The following is a 16280-nucleotide window of genomic DNA, read 5'->3' as shown; positions in this document are numbered from 1 at the left end:
CAAGTCATTACCTACAGTGTGTAATGACAATGATTCATGTTAATTCAGAGTAATGAAGTGTATTGTGCGAAAGGGATAAGCAAGCTAAGATAAAAGTGAAAATATTGTACAGTTTGTTTCCATCCTTCATGTGTAAGTTAGACCTTTTTGTGCAGCTTTATTTTCACACAGAACTGTGTGTCTCTGCTGTGTGGCTTTACGGAGGTGTACAGACTGAGACGTGAAGGCAGCAGAGGTCCTGTCATGCATCCTGTAGGATGGTAAAGAGCAAGTTCCCGAGCCATGCCCTGCATAAGTGATGGTCCTACAGCACAGGGAGACAGTCATCAGCCAGGCTGACAGACTGATTGCAAGTGAATGCTATGTAACAGCCAGACAACAGCACCTCCCTGCATGATTCTCCTCATTTACAGTATTCACAGCAATTATTACCCTTTGAGTCACAGTCACACACATTTATCACACAGTATTATCTATCACTCACATTTTCATCATCTCTCTCTCTCTCTCTGTCTAGCATCCCCACGCATACAGTGCCTTACAGTGGAATCGTATGGGCCAGTGAACTTTGCCCTTGAGTCTCTGTTGTGTTTTGACTTGACAGGTTCAGAACTCATGAACCGCACGGAATAACAACAGCGGAGCCAGTGGCACTCAATGAGCATTTTCAGGGTCTTTCACCTGCTTCTCAGAGCAGCTGTCTTAGTGTGCCTGGATCTACGGGGGTGGAGGGGTTGGTGGAGAAACGAGGGTACACATTAGTCTTGCAAGTTAGTGTAGGGAAGAAGCTGGTGTAGCCTAGTGAGCAGTGACGTCCTCTGGATGCCATTAAGCGGGCTCACTGGGGGTAATTGCCCAAGTCATTAAAAGTTTGATGATTTTGCTGCTGGGTGGAGGGTTGCCTGCCCTTGCTGTGGCTCATTTTGGATTTTGCTCTTGCACTTCAGATGCCTGTAGGCACAGTGCAGCTCTCTCTCTCTCTCTCTCTCTCTCTCTCTCTCTCTCTTTCTCCCTCCCTCACGTTCTCTCCGGGGAGCAACACAGTGCATACCTCCCATTTTTCAGCCTTCACCCATTCCTGAAGTTCTGAGCGGTCGTCATTATTTTTTTGACAGGTAAAGAGCTTGTTGATGGACCATGGACAGAACAGAGGAACACTGTTAAATGTGACAGCTGGCGCATATATTATCATTGTTCACGATGATATGTAGTTTCCATAACACTGCGCTGAAGCAGCAAAACATGCATTTGGGTGATGGTGATCATATTTTTGCTGTCAGAAGGAGTGCCTTGTTATGGATCACTAAAATGCTCACACTCTTATATGATGCAGAATTATTTACGGCACTGTCTCTTATGACAGTTGCAACGAATTGAGCGAGCCAACTGTCCTTAAACTGGATCATTCTCCTCATTGATTAGAGATACTTCTAGGAAACCTACTCACGTTTAGTGAACTAGCATGTCACTCTCTTAACTAAACAGGATCAGTCACGGCTACTGTAGGTTTCAAGGTCAATCCCAACCAGTGGACGAAGCCTTTGCGCCCTCAGTTGTCCACATGGGGATCCTGGGGCTGTCCTTTCTCCCAGTGAGAGCTGATCCAGGCAGACAGTCGCGGTGGCCCTGGCCTGTCTCCCAGGCCCGCACACTCTAGCGCTGCGTAGCCAGGGCAGCAGCCACAGGGCCTGGGTCACTCTGCCAGCTGGTGCCAGACCTCTGTGACTCTCAAAACCACTCTCATGTCTGCCATGGGGGCCGTCAGAGGTGACATGAGGTTCTAATAAGGCCTCCAGCTCCTCACCCCTCTGAAGGTGTTAGTGACTCAAGCATCTCCTGCCATGCCCCAGTCACAGCTGCACTCTGAGTCCCAGATGTCTTGTTTGTCATCTTGTCACCTCTGCCTTAGGACAGACATTGATAGACCTTATGATTGACACGTCAACTCTGTGTGGATGTGTGTGTTGGGGTTTGTTGTAGCATATGTTGTTCTATACTATACAGTTTTCTGTGGCAGGGTCTCTCTTGTAGGAGATGAAAAGCGTAAAACAAAAACTGAATATTGCATTTAAAGCATGGTTGACTGGCAAATATGCTTGCGATATAGATTTTAGATGCATTTGTCTCATTACTGTTCTACAGATATGGTTTTGTTTGGCACTCCAGGTTATCATTTTAAAAGAAATCTGTTCACTTTGCTCAGCCTGTTTAAGCGACTGGAGCCATTAAGCTCAGTTTCTCCAAAAGGTCAGTTCACTTGTTGCCTGTTTACCTGAATTTTTTGTAATTTTCCCCTTAGTTTCAGTTTCAGTAACCACTTCAGAAGTTTATAGACAAATATGGTGAATCTACACAGTCTCTCACTTGACAGAGATGGCATTCTTTCCTCTGCTCCAGCGTGGATTTGGACCGAGATGATTTTTACAGAAACATCTTGAAATTTGTGGAGCCTTGTTAGCTTGCATGAAAAGCACATAAAACTCATACCCAGCGTATGAAAAAGAAACTGAATCACCAAGCTCAATTAAAGCTCAGTAAAAACAGGTAACAGTGGTGGGGCATTCGGGAAGGAGTTGGAAAGTGTGAATTGAGATCAGAATTAGCACCTTATCTTGACATTGTGAGAGTCCTTTAAAAGGTCAGAGTTTTCAGCTGGGCACAGTCTAAATGAAACGCTAGTATAGTCACTGATCTGCCTGGTATTGTGTGAGCTGTTATAATGGCCTTATCTGAGGCAGAGAAAGTTGGAGTCACTCCAGTTTGTTGGAAGTTTAAATGTGGCCTCCCTTGTCTTTCCAATGGCATTTCATGTTTCAGGACAGCTGTGAGACGCACTGTTACAGCCATAGAGCACAGCTTTACAATACTGAGGCTAATCCTGTCATTGTGAAATACATGAATTAGTCAGGGAGGTAGACTACATGTATACCACATCTTCCTATAGGAGCGAGTCACATTTTTAAAACCACATTGAGTGTCGCTGTGGGTGTCTTTTGACTTGGTGAACCATAGGAAAGCTCTGCCAGTGAACCTCCCACTTGACCTCAAGGATGTCTGTGGTTTTCCACCGTCTCACCAGTCACCCCAGAGAAGATGGGGGTGGAGGGAAGTTATGTTTGTCGCTGTTTGGAGCAGTTCTTTGTCACGACTCATGAAATTAAGCCCGACGTCTTACATATTCTAACAAAAGGAGGAAAATAGGACAAAATTGTACAAAACAGCCTCCTTCTCTCCCTATTAAAGGTAACTGTGTAAGTACAGAAGAGTAATGTGGCCGTCACCTTTAATGGCTGTGTGAGCAGCAGCTGGCTTTTGTAGAGGTACTGTGTTCGGGGCTGGGGCAAGGACCAAGTCTCAGTGCTGCTGCTGCTGCTGAGGTTGAAATGAAGCGGTGCCTGGGTCAGCAGCCCTGCACTCAGCACTCTGCCATGCATCCAGGTGGAACAAAGTCCTCGCTCAGCGTCTCATCCTGGGCTTCCTGCTGAAAGGTGACATCTCCATGGCTTAACAGCCACATTCATCTGCTAAAGAGCATACAATTTGTTAATCATTTCCCCACATCCGAGCCCCTGCTTCCGGTTGGTTAGGCAAACAAACAAATATGCGAGCAGGTAAACGAGCGAGTGGGCAGCCCTGGCGTTTAGTCGGAGACTAGTGTCGGCTGCTTAGAACTGCAGGTGCCCTAAGTGGGTAGAAAGGGGACCTGAGACTGGTCGAATCATATCCCCTTGAATGCCTCCATGCAGCGATCCACCTTGAGAAAATCATCAGAATGACACGCACAAAACCACACAATGCTTTTTCTGCTCCACCAAACTCAGTCAAAGGCTTTATGTGTCTGCGAATTGCAAGCAAACATGTCATTTGATTCAGCTTCTCCTGTATTTAAACCTTGTCATTTCAAGAAATGTCATTTTAGAATTTGGTTTGTCATATGAGCTCGACTAACATGGATGCACTGAATAGAAAATGACACGAGGACAGGCTCCTCCATGTCTAGAGCAGGAATAATGGTCCCGTGTAATTACCTGTAGTGTGGAAGATTTGAAATTCATTTATCACAGTTGGAGTGACCCCAGTGCCTCAGCAGTTACATCGACACCATGCAACACATAGGATTATACTGCATTATACCAGTTAAAATGAGGGTATAGCCGCAAGCTGTGACCAATTAAAGTTGAACAAAGCCAGCTCATCTGCTCAACTCCTCTCTTAGTAGGTCAGTGAAACTGATGGAGAATACAGACACACGCGCTCCTCTGCGGCTCTCAGCACAGCTTTTACTAGCACATTCGCAAGCCACGTCGGACAGTGCACATTTAACAAGACACAAGCAGTGAAGAAAAACACAACTCTGATGCCGTGATTTCAAATGTACAAATTTTGAAGCTATTTTCATACAACCGTTACAAAACCGAAGCAGAAAACAGCTGCATGTCTGTCCTCCCTCCTTGTGAGTGATGTTTTCAGCTTGAGAAATGACTGTAGCGTACTGTTAAGAGGTGGTGTAACATAATGACATGTGTGTACGGGTCAGAAGCGACCACAGAGACAGAGCTGCAGAGATATAGGACATAAAGTCACTTTGCAGAGAGGGTTGCGTTACCATTGGAGTGATGTATGACCCGAAGTCCCATCTGAGGGCTCATGTTACAAGGCTTATGCTGCACTACAGAGATAGCTTTCCGTATATGGAGTCAGGGGCTACAGTAATGTATGGACCCCTGTTGTTGCCAAAGCTCTGACTCAGCTCGCTGACTTGTGCCTCTAACCCTGACCTCTGTCCTGATAACTAGACATTTCAGACGAGCACTGTGTCATTGCAATCATTCCTAAAGGAGGAATGATCTTGTTATCTGTCACCTTGGTTACAGTAACATTGCTGTGATGTAATGAGACTGTTAATACTGTTATTTTCCTGGCTGAGCCTGCATTGTACTCTCCAGATGAGAGTTTGTTTGTTTTTCAGTTGCAAGGCTTTTCAAACTTAGCAGAAGTCTTTACTTTAGGGTTAGACATTTTATACACAGATTATACACATGTTAAAAAGCACATTTTTAGCATAAAGCACCTCTGCAGTGTTACCCAGAGCAAGATGCCACCACAGTTGTCGGTGGTGGAAGTACATTTACTCCATTACTGTACTTTTTATGTACCTGTACTACATCTGTTTGTAGAATATGGTGCATTGCTCCAGCTGACAGTATATGAAACTGTTAAAATTACCTCCATCAACTGTAATATTTGAATGCTGCTCATACTTTAAAACAACATCAAAATTCATCCAATCATAGAATTAATGATAACATGCTGAAAAATGAGTATTTGTTACTACTTTTTGCTAGTACTTTTGTTTCTTTGATTGTACTTCTAATGGAGGATTTTGACACTGTGGTATTATGCTTTTACTTAAGTAATAGACTTCTTCCACCACTTGTACAATAAGCATTGAGTGGAAGAACTAAACGACTGCCTTATAATAAGATTGCCAAATTAACATTCACACTTTTAGATGAACAAATTTTGTGCGCTCGGGTTCAATCTTCTTTTTAATTTGGCGAAACACTTTTCCTCTGTAATGGGTGGTTTTGTTTTCTCTGTGGTCTGCAGGTTACCTTCACAAAGAGGAAGTTTGGCCTGATGAAAAAGGCGTACGAGCTGAGCGTACTATGCGACTGTGAGATAGCCCTCATCATTTTCAACAGCTCTAACAAACTGTTCCAGTATGCCAGCACAGACATGGACAAAGTGTTGCTGAAATACACAGAGTACAACGAACCCCATGAGAGCAGAACCAACTCGGACATTGTAGAGGTGAGTGAGTCCCGCCTTCTTACTTTGTTTGGGAAAACTTCCTTGTGGTTCACTGTGATCCACTATTTTCTCCTTTTTTATGATTTGTTATGCAAACCTTATGTTCAAATTCATCAGATTAAGTGGATTCGGGCTATAAAATATAATTACTATTTGATAACTTTGTAAATGCTCCAAGGGTAATGTTTTAAACACACAAGAGTGAGGAACAGTTTCCTTGTAGTCACCATTCAGATATGGCACAGGAGGTCTGCACTCCCTGATAAGTCCGGCTTCTCCTGTGCCATCAACTGACATGGAAAACCTATCTCTGCACTCAGTAGCTGCTGACCACCATTGCTGACTCTGTTTCCCATAGATATCGTACCTGCAGGGCTCATTTCTCTGGCTGCTCCTCATCACAGGCCATCAGCTCGGCTATTGCTGCAGTGAAAATACAGTGTTTAGTACATTCCATACTGCTCTATAAAACTCAACAAGCACTTGGGTTTCCTGGCAGCTCTTGCATGCCCGGCGACTAGCGGAAGAGTAAGCCACTTGTTATGCCAGTATACAAAACTGTCAGCCAAAAGTGGAAAAGCCAAAGTAAATGAGAATGATTAGGGATACGTCCTGTTCCAAACATCTTTCATTGGCACATGTGTGGTTTCTCAGCTTATTCAAGATGTGCTTTAAGAGGCTGGTATCTGCGCTCTGAGTAAATGAAAGCATATACAATGTATGCTAATGCCTTTTGAGCAAATCATGGCACTGCTCGGAGAAAAGTTGCTGGCTTGTTTTTAGAGCTGTCATCTGAAATACACTGAGACTAGCTTCTTCTGCACTGAGATGCTTGTTTGTTAGACAATGCAGACTGCTGCATTGCAATACTTTTACTGCCACCTGCCCACTAAAACGTACAACATTTTTTTTTATTACTGCAGCCCAATTAAGGGACATTAAGATGGGTGAGATTGAAAAATTTCAAGAATCCCAGCTTCGGAAAAGACTTTCACTTGGAGGAATTAGTGAAATTACATGCAGCATAAAGGAGTCAGCTGTGGCCCATTATCTTTTATTCATGCTGCTGCTGCTTGTGAATTACCTGCTTGGCAGAGCTGCAGAAGAGTGCTCTTGCATCCAGTAGACTCGTGCAGTCATTCCTCCATCAGGGGCCCTCAGAGCAGAGCAGGGGCTCACCTGCATAAAAAATACATGGACACATTCCTTCCTTACGTAACGGTGACCACAAATTTGTTTTTGCCGTGACTCTGGAAGCCGTCTTATTTTAAACAAGCAAACACAACAACACCCCATACTCAGAGTCATTGTGGGGTTATTCACCTCAGGCTCTTATATCACATATATCTGTGGTCTGCTGATGTGTGTTTATGTTGACAACATGGTGTAATTGGAGTGTACATTGTGCATAATGTAGCACCAGTGGTGCCATGCAGTTTTCCCACCCATCCCTTCTGGCTACTCTCAAGGAAGCAGCCCCACTGCACAAAGGCAAGAACAAGCCACTGTTGTCCCCGCTCACTCAGGCCAGCGTCTTTGCAGATATGCACAAATCCCCCTCTGCCTGCTGGCTACATGGTCAAGGTTCAGAAATGAAGAAGCAGAGCAGAAGTAACCAACCCAGTCCACTTCACAGCATCACCGCACAACCCCTCTTGTTCCCTTGGCCAGAGAGCCGGTGTCAGAGGTGGCTGATAATGTTGATAAAGCAATGATTTTATCCCAATTTAGCATCTAATGTGAACAGTTTTCCAGGCTGCCGGCCTCTCTACAGCTGAACAGATCTATGTACTCTACATGGAGGAGCTGATGCATTTGTACTGATGGGAAGAATCCACCCCTCCCTCCATTTATCCAGCGAAATGGGCCTCACATGAGGACACTTACACTGGACACTTATCCAAGTTTTTAAATTGTGTTAAACCAATCTTTGCCACGCAAACAATCATGTGCTCATTTGTCCGGTTTGGGAGGCCAGAAAAACCCTCTTCCAGTCTTCATTGAGATGCTCGTTCCGTGAGGGAAACTAAATCAAAGGTCACATTCCTGCTCAGTAGTACCATCTGTAGATAAAGGCTGAGCTGTGCAGTGTGGGAGAACAGTCTCCATGTTTTCCACAGATGGATGCATGCCTGGGCCACAGTTTGATAGCCCAGTGGAGGCCTGTGGACTTTGTCTCAAACTTGGCTCGCAGTCCAAAGCAGAGCAGTAGGCTCCGATTTTCCTTCTGTGTGTGTGTGTGTGTGTCTGCGCGTGTCTGTGTGTGTTGACGGTCTTAACCTTACCAACACTCCAGGCGACAGGTGAACTGTTGTATGAAATCTCTCTTTTTATGCACTCACCTGTGTGTGTCACACAAACCCTCCTTCATTTTTTTTTAACATTTCATAACAGTATAAAGGTGTAATTTTACTGTTTGATTTTTTTTCAAGTTATTTTCTCAAAACGACATACGCAGTAAGGAATCGCAACACAAAAGAAGCAGCATGATTACTGTAAAAAAGTCTTTTGAGGATCACATTTGCTGCATCTTTATCCTTTTCTAATCTAGAAGAGTAACATGCATAATAAATGTGCTATTTAATATGGTTGTGTTATTGTGAACCAAGCAGAGTATTCATGACTGAAGGTTTTATGGTATTGTTCCTATTGTGCTTCGTATTGAATTCTCTTTATGCCACAAATGAAAATGCTGCAGTTAGTCATTAGAATAATCTAATAATATTTACTCTTCCTCCCCTCTCCACTAGTGGAGCTAATGAGATTTTGCTCATGCTCCACTATAACCTCACACCATTCTCCAGCACACACAAAGATGGCTGTGTCTCCAGAAGCAACCTTCAGATCAGATAGTAACTTCACAGGCTTCATTTAGCGTTTAACCGTCCTCTCTTTGAGCAATTCTATACAATTTAGGTCTATAGTATATATATGAGGATTAATCAGGTTTGTAGTCGCACGGAATCGACATTAAGTCAACGCTTAAATGTAATCCTGTAAAATCAGGATGTGAATGGGCTTTAACCCAATTTTAGAGTGTAATTTTAGTCAAATAGCTGTGCTTTGTAATTGCTTGAATAACTGGGCTGCACCGTATGCAAAGCGTTGACTTTTCACAGCTCTTTCTTTAAAAAGGTCTTTTACCCTGATGATTTGTGAGAGTAAACAGCCTGAGATCATTCATAGGTAAATTCTGCTTATCTTCCTCCTAATAAAGAGGGGTGGCCATTGTTAATGTGACTTGGGAAAAACAGACAATTCCCTCTCTATTTATGAAGGAACGCCCCCCTCCTCACAAGACTGCTACAGTGGGAGGAAATGAGCATAAAATTATCAGGGCATTTCCATTAGGTTTTATTTCATGATCTCTATCAGCTGTTGTTATAAATGGAGCTGTATTAATCGTTTAATAAGATATGTAAAATTTGACCATTACTGAATGTCAAGCTGTGTGTTTTCATCACAATCGGGCTGATTTCCTATTTTAATTTTCAATTTCACCACTGCCCTTTGCAGATTTTACAGTGACAAAAGCAATTCATACAATCACAACTAAGAGTTCAATTTGTCATCATGTCCTATATATCATATTTTTTTAAGCCTATGAAGGCATTAAGTTACTGTGCTTCAAGAGTGCATTTTCATTGACTTACAGCTCAAAGAAAAATGAATTTTATTACCAGTTGTGAGATGGAATGAATCCCTTACAGTGCTTTGGGCTGAACGGGCACCAGGAGCTTCAAACAGGGGATGTTTATGTTGTCAATCAAAGGCTGAGCAGTGATTAAGACTCATTTCTATCTTAATGAATGCAAATTGGCACATCTGCTATGGTGGGCTAGCTGTCCAGACTCTTCAATTAGCATGATTGATCAATTATCCTCCTGCTGATGGCTCGCTGGAAATGGGGAGCGGATGGGGGTGGCGGCGGAGGAGAGGGCGGCGGGGGTAGGAAGAGAGATGAAAGAGTGTGAGGGGGGAAAAAAAATGAACGTGTCCAAAACCCTTACTCAATAAATCTGATTCTTTATTTGATTAGAGTAAAAGAATAATGGAATTTTGTTTTAATCAAAGAGGGATCTCGCTTTAGATAGTCTGAAGTATAATTGAAGAAGCTGTAATTTTAGATTTAAACAGTTTTTTAAGCTAAATGCTGATTAGAAAACAGAGAAATGCATATAAACTGCAGCTAACTGGTTAAGACAGTCAGGTTTTGAACAGGTTATGTGGTTCTAAATGTGTAATCATGACTTTTTTTCCACCTCTTTTGTTTTTCGGCATTCCCACTGTGATACAGCGGCTTCGCAATTTGCATTTTAAATCTGCGTCTGATTCCCCATCAGCACATTTTCTGATCAAATATTCCCGCGTGAGATGAGCTTCAGCCATGTAAATATTTCGTAGATTCGCACTCTTTCAACTCTGAAGTCTGTGGAGGATATTGTGGTGTGTGGCTTGTTTGTGTTTGTTTTAACAGTAAGCACAAATCCTCGAATATCAAAGCACACTGGTGAGACTGCAGAGTAGCAGAGGCAGATTGTCCTCAGTGTGTATTTATAATTGTGACACAAAAACATAACAGGATGGTCAAATGAGGCTCTGGCTGGCACACAGGGAAACTGTCACTACTACCGTCTTCTCTTATGCAATATGATTAGCCATGAAGGCAGTAGAGTATGTGGATATTTTGTGTAAAACTTTACAACTTGATCATATAATAATGAGGAAAAACACAAATGAACACAAACTAATAATACACACTAATACATCTTACATTGTAGCTGCAACGCTCGACCGTTGACAGATATATTATCACAGATAAGACCACGTCAAAGGAGGATGACACTGTGGAAATACAAATAGTAGACGTAACATTTTTGTGACTTGATGATAAGTTCAGATTCAGAATTGCAGCTCGTGCATTACCTGCTAAGATTTTTGACATTTGAAATGTCGGATGAGTAGAGCTGGTTGGTTGCGGTCCCTTCTTAAAGGGCCACCGCACTGCCAGTGATTTTGTGTGTATAAGCCTAAAGAGGCGCCCAATGTTATTATAAGTTGGCAAATTCATTAAAAGTCATATCTGACCAGAACAGATGTGGTACAATCTAAAAACTTACAATGAGCTGGAAATACAGGACTACAGAATCACTTTAAAACAAAAAAGTAGTCATGATTTTGCTTGGTTACATGTATGATATAAACCACCACACAAGACTAGTTCCTCTGTTACTGTCTGCTTAAACTCCAAGATAATCAATTATTCAGTTAACTCCAAACTCCAAACTAGAAGTTAGTGTCTACTTTCATTCTAGCAAACCTGCCAGTGAAAACACATCTGTGAAACAGATTTCTGTTTACTTTCCTTCTTTTTCAGTAGTTCAGACCTTGTAGGCTGTAGCTCGGTGGAACCAACCATCCCTGAAAGACAAATCCTGCCAGTTCTAATTCAAAACAGGACGCAGATCTACATCTGGTGTATTCTGCAACTTAAAACCCAGATTCCAATAAAGCCAGGACGCTGTGTAAAACATAAGCACAACAGAAGGTGATAATTTGCTAATCCTCTCTGTCAAACTCAGTGAAAACAGTACAAAGACAAGATGTTTAATGTTTTAGCAAGCAAGGACGAAGCGAGGTTCACCACTTTGTGAACACATGACTGTGCCACAGTGCCACCAACATAGAAGGGTACACATGCGCAGCCCACTGCATGTTCTTACATTTTAAATAGTATAAAACTGTATTTTCTGTAATTAAGTAAAGTAAGTGCAGTTATTGTTATTTAGAAAATGAACAATATTCAAATCTCTGAACTGATTATCGCACCAAGTTTCTGCAGCGTGCTTTAGAAAATGCTTAGCAGTAATGTAAGGTCAACAGTGCATCATTTGTAGTTAATGGGCTAAAACGTAGCACAATAAAGCAGCTTTGAAGTTTTATTGGTGGAGAAAAATTTAAAAGGTTGTCCCTTTTGGGAAAACAAGTCAGCTAATGTAACACCAGTACATTAGCTGGACAGTATTATAAAATATATGTGTGGTTTTACTGTAAATAGCTGGATAAACTTACATTTTCACGGTTGTGGAGAGTTGATACGTTACTGTATTTTCACAGGTTCAGTGTTTGTGCTGACTGGTGCAGTAGATCTCTTATATCAAATGAGTCAAGTCCATGATATTGGCTGGATAAAGACAGGAATTCACTCATAATATCATTGTAGGCTTTGAGCTGTAGTTTGCACGTTTATACACGAGACCATCGAAAGTTGGTCGTCTTAATATGTTTTCATGCATTTCTGAAGGTTTCTGTGTGGACACTCTGAGTTTTTGTCTTTGTGGCTCTTGTGTGCTTCTAATTCTATTCTCAGATGTCTTTGTCTGTTTATTCTAAAGAAACTGATGTCGCTGTGAACAGAAACATCAATGACATCACTTCCTTTGCAGCAGAGTGTTTCCAACCTCAGTACCTGTTGTTGCCATACTTTGTGCCCAAACAAGTCTGTGTCTTTATGTTCAGATGTCATTTGTGCGGTTTAGAGAAGCACGTCATTTGACTTTTAAGCCTTCCCCTCCGTCTTCTGACCTATGGCTGTAAATCTGATCCGCTGCTCTGGTCTGCAGCCTCCATTGTCCAGTGAACACAGAAGAGGGGACTGCAGAAGCTCACATCCATTCAGCAGTCATGTATTCCACAAAATGTCAAATAAGCCAGTTACACTGAAGTATTACTACATTTAGACAATTACCCTCCTTTTTTCCTCACCATTCAAGTTACCCAGCTAACTCTTTCTCTTCGTTTCTTTCTTCCTTCTTTTTCTCTACAATCCAGTGAGCTGCCATTTCTGGAAATGTAGAAAAGCAAGTTAGTTCAACATTTTGCATCTGGGGTAGATTACACTTGTGACAAGTCATTATTCTAGTTGGAAATATCCATGATTTCTTATTGTCTGACTGGTCAAATTGCTCATTCTTTGAGTGTAATTATCTACATCATTATCTATCATTTGCCGGTCTATTTACGGTGGCTCAGAGACGGAGAGCAGCCGTTTAAATGTAACCACACAATCTGAATTTTTTAAATATTTCAATCAGATATCAGATTGAAAAACTTTGATGATTTTTACTTAATTTGGACTTTAAATGACTGAAGATTAAAAGGTGTGTGCCTCATGGTAGGTACAATGTAGGTTATTTAAGACAAATCTAACCAATTCAGCTTTCATTAATTAAATACGTCGATTATGGTTAATATCCGCCTCCAACTGTTCACCATTATCTTCCTCCCTCACTCGTTCCCCGCACTACACTATCATCATATTACTCTTCTCCTTTTTTGGTATTTCACCATAGACCTCGCAGCAGCAATGATGAGAAATCCGTTTTAAGCTAAATCAAATGTCATTGCTATTGACATAGACTTATTGGGTTGATGTTGATTTTTCAGGGCTTTTCAATATATGTGAAATTTTCTGCCGGCCCATTTTTTAATATTACAGAAAATAAAGTATGTGCACTTTTGGTCTCCTGTGATTTATTGGAGTGATATTGAAATGAATTTCTTTATTTTCATTTGGACTGTAGGTCACACGCAGTACAGTAGATTATCTTAAATAGGATGGCATTACCTTAAGCGTGATTACTTTTATGGAACTTTGAAAAAAAAAACCCATAATGGACATTAATATTCTCTATGATATTGCTTTGTGGTTTCTTTTTAAGTATCCTCCGCATGTTGCCACATAAATACTAAGCTTGTCAGTCAATCCGTTGTCTCTGGAGAGGACGGTAAAGTAGCAGCATAGGCAGCCATTAATTTGTGTTGATGAAATCCTATTACCGCCTCTTCATTTGGGGCTCATATAAACACACAGTTGTGAAGATGAGCTACTTCCTATTTCCTGTGTGCACATGAGTGTTTTGTATACCTGAGAGGAGGCATTTAACCTTTGGGCCTTTGGGTCAAAACAAACACGCCGGCTGTTCATACAGCTCCAGTGTCTATTTTCAGACTGGTGCAGTAGGACAAGTTAAAAATAAATAACTCGAGTGTTATGGTGAAAACAGAGAGACGGCTTTGTTAGCTGCAGGAATACGGGTGATGGTACTGACAGTTATATTAGGGTGGTTTCAGTTGTATATTAAGCCCCTGCGAGTAGAGAGATACTAGATACCAAGATAAATCCTACGCCGTTACTCCACCTCGTTTGCTGTTTAATGAACGTTTTCAACAATGCATTCATATGTTTGCATGTATGAATTTCTAAAGTTCGGAGCGCGGTAGCGTAAATGCTCCTGTTCATTTCATTTGTTATGACTCTCCTCTCGACATAGACAGCGTTGCATCTTAACATTAACATCTCTTATGGAGTAACCTGGTGAGAATTGAAGCAGTATTAATGGTTCTGTTGCGAGCAACACGCTGGGTTTCAAAGTGCCCCTTTTTATAGGACAAGGACTCCTTTTCCTCTGGGCTTTTAGTGAAAAAGGGTCACCAGTCCTCTTTTGTAGTTTTCTCAGTATAATGAAACAGTTGTGATAATGTTCAGAGTATATCACATAATATTCTGTAATGTGTGTTCTCTGTGAAGGAGCAGATACACTGTAATTGTTACCTGATGGCAGCCTAATGGCCGTTCATTGTCAAACAGTGAAAATGTAGTTTTGATTATTGGAATCAAACTTTCCGTGATCAGCTGTGTCCCCGCTCTTAATATGGGATTTTGTCCTGTAAGACTATACAGCAGTTTTCCTTTGAATTGCTGAATGGCTTAACTCCATTATGAAGTGCTGGTTTAAAAACCATCATGTATTACATCTCATTGTTTTATTATGTCTCTGCTCTCCGGTGTGTGATGCTTGTTACCAGGTTACTGCTGAGAGATTTTTGCTTTTAGCACATGTCGTACCTCATTGACGTCAGGGCTTTTTTCCACCCTCTCAACTGTGTTGCATATGTCTCATCTCAAATCGAGGGTCTCTTAGAGAGCACATAATGAAAGGAGACACAACAACAAAAGACCACAAGCCCTGGTGCCTGCTAAACATTGGTTTCCACGGACACTAATGAGTTAATACTCCAAGGTCTAAAAGTAGATATGCTGTTTCTCAAAATCTTAAACTGAAGAGTTTCTTCACCAAACAGAAAAAGCTCTTTGACAAACTACTAACACAGATAGTTTAAAGAAGACGCTGCATTTTGAGCCGAATGTGTGGAGTTTCTGTCTTATATGTCATGAGTAGAGAAGAGTGGACTTTTTCTTGTTTATGCATCAGCTTCCACAGAAATGACATGTGACACACCTCCTGTCTGCTGTTGGTCATACTGACAAAACCCCCCACAGATTAATGCTCTGAATATTATGGCTCAGTTTTTTGTCAGCAGTTTGTCGACAAACTGAAGTCTGCACTCATTTTATATTGACTTAAACACAAATTAAACATGATTATTTTTGTGTTGTCCAATTAAAATGCTTCAATAATGTTCTTTGTTTTTGACCGTCTAGTGTGCTTTTTATATTTGTGATTGTTGCTGATCAGCATTGGTGTCTGTATAACATTGGTTGTTGTATACATTCCTTTAATTTTCCTCTTTACTTATAATACTTATAAAAAGTTCCCTCATGTCAGTAATACGCAGCTACCTGTAGAGTGCGAACGAACGAGGCGAGTAACACACTACTGATCATCTTCAAAATGTCTTAAAATTCCTGAAATGAAGACACGGCTGTTATCATTTTTTACAAATGTAATGTGCGCCACGTTCGACTATGTTCATATTATGGACTGATGAACCCAAATAACTTGGCAGAATCGTAGGGTGTAACACAGAAGTAACGCTAAGTTGTTATCATTGCAGTAACAATGCAGTATATATAGCTGCTCATTCTGAGCTCGAACCACATACCTGTCATAACTCTGGTTTGAACCACATGAAATAGGTCAGACATTGAGCTGACCTAATTTGGTTTGATCTAGTTAGAGAGCAGCAGTGATACTAGTTATGCTAAAGATCATTAGAACCACAAGCCGTGCGTCCACCCTCTGTGTTCTTCAATGACCTTGTGGGCTGAGCGGCTGAAATGAGACCTCGCTTTCGTGCGCAGCGGCTTCTGCGAGTTAGCTCGTGCAACAATCAGCTTGCCCTTGTGCCCCCCTCCTCCCACTGTGCGGCCAACCCCTCCTGCCCAGGGGCGAGGACAGAGCAAAGCCTGCTGGGATGGGAGGGGGGCGGGGGACTGGGGGTTAGCTGGCACCATGCCACCTTCCCCTGGCTGCATGGTCTGACTGGGGGCAAAGAGGGAGGCTGCTGTGTCTCAGATTGATGAGGACAGGTCTGTGGTCTGGGTATAGAGTGTTGCAGAACAGACGTCCTGCTGGCACATCCTGCCCTCTCTGCCGCACGCCCCCCCAGCCCTCCGTACTCGCCTTATCGGAACTCCTAATTGTCCTTATGAATATTTTAGA

General features: G+C 41.9%; 1 protein-coding gene across 8 annotated transcripts in view; it reads left to right on the top strand.

Annotated features, from left to right (window-relative positions):
- Window positions 1-16280, top strand: part of mef2aa (myocyte enhancer factor 2aa) — a 57643-nt gene that overhangs the window by 20267 nt on the left and 21096 nt on the right. For all 8 annotated transcript variants that reach the window (XM_076732268.1, XM_076732266.1, XM_076732264.1 and 5 more), the window contains exon 3: window positions 5611-5814. In XM_076732268.1, the coding sequence (XP_076588383.1) occupies window positions 5611-5814 (204 nt within the window). The remainder of the gene's footprint in view (window positions 1-5610; window positions 5815-16280) is intronic.

The sequence above is a fragment of the Chaetodon auriga genome, chromosome 6 (genome assembly GCF_051107435.1).
Source record: "Chaetodon auriga isolate fChaAug3 chromosome 6, fChaAug3.hap1, whole genome shotgun sequence".
Lineage (NCBI taxonomy): Eukaryota > Metazoa > Chordata > Actinopteri > Chaetodontiformes > Chaetodontidae > Chaetodon > Chaetodon auriga.
The sequence above is the reverse complement of the archived record's forward strand: the minus strand, read 5'-3'. Positions and strand labels throughout refer to the sequence as shown.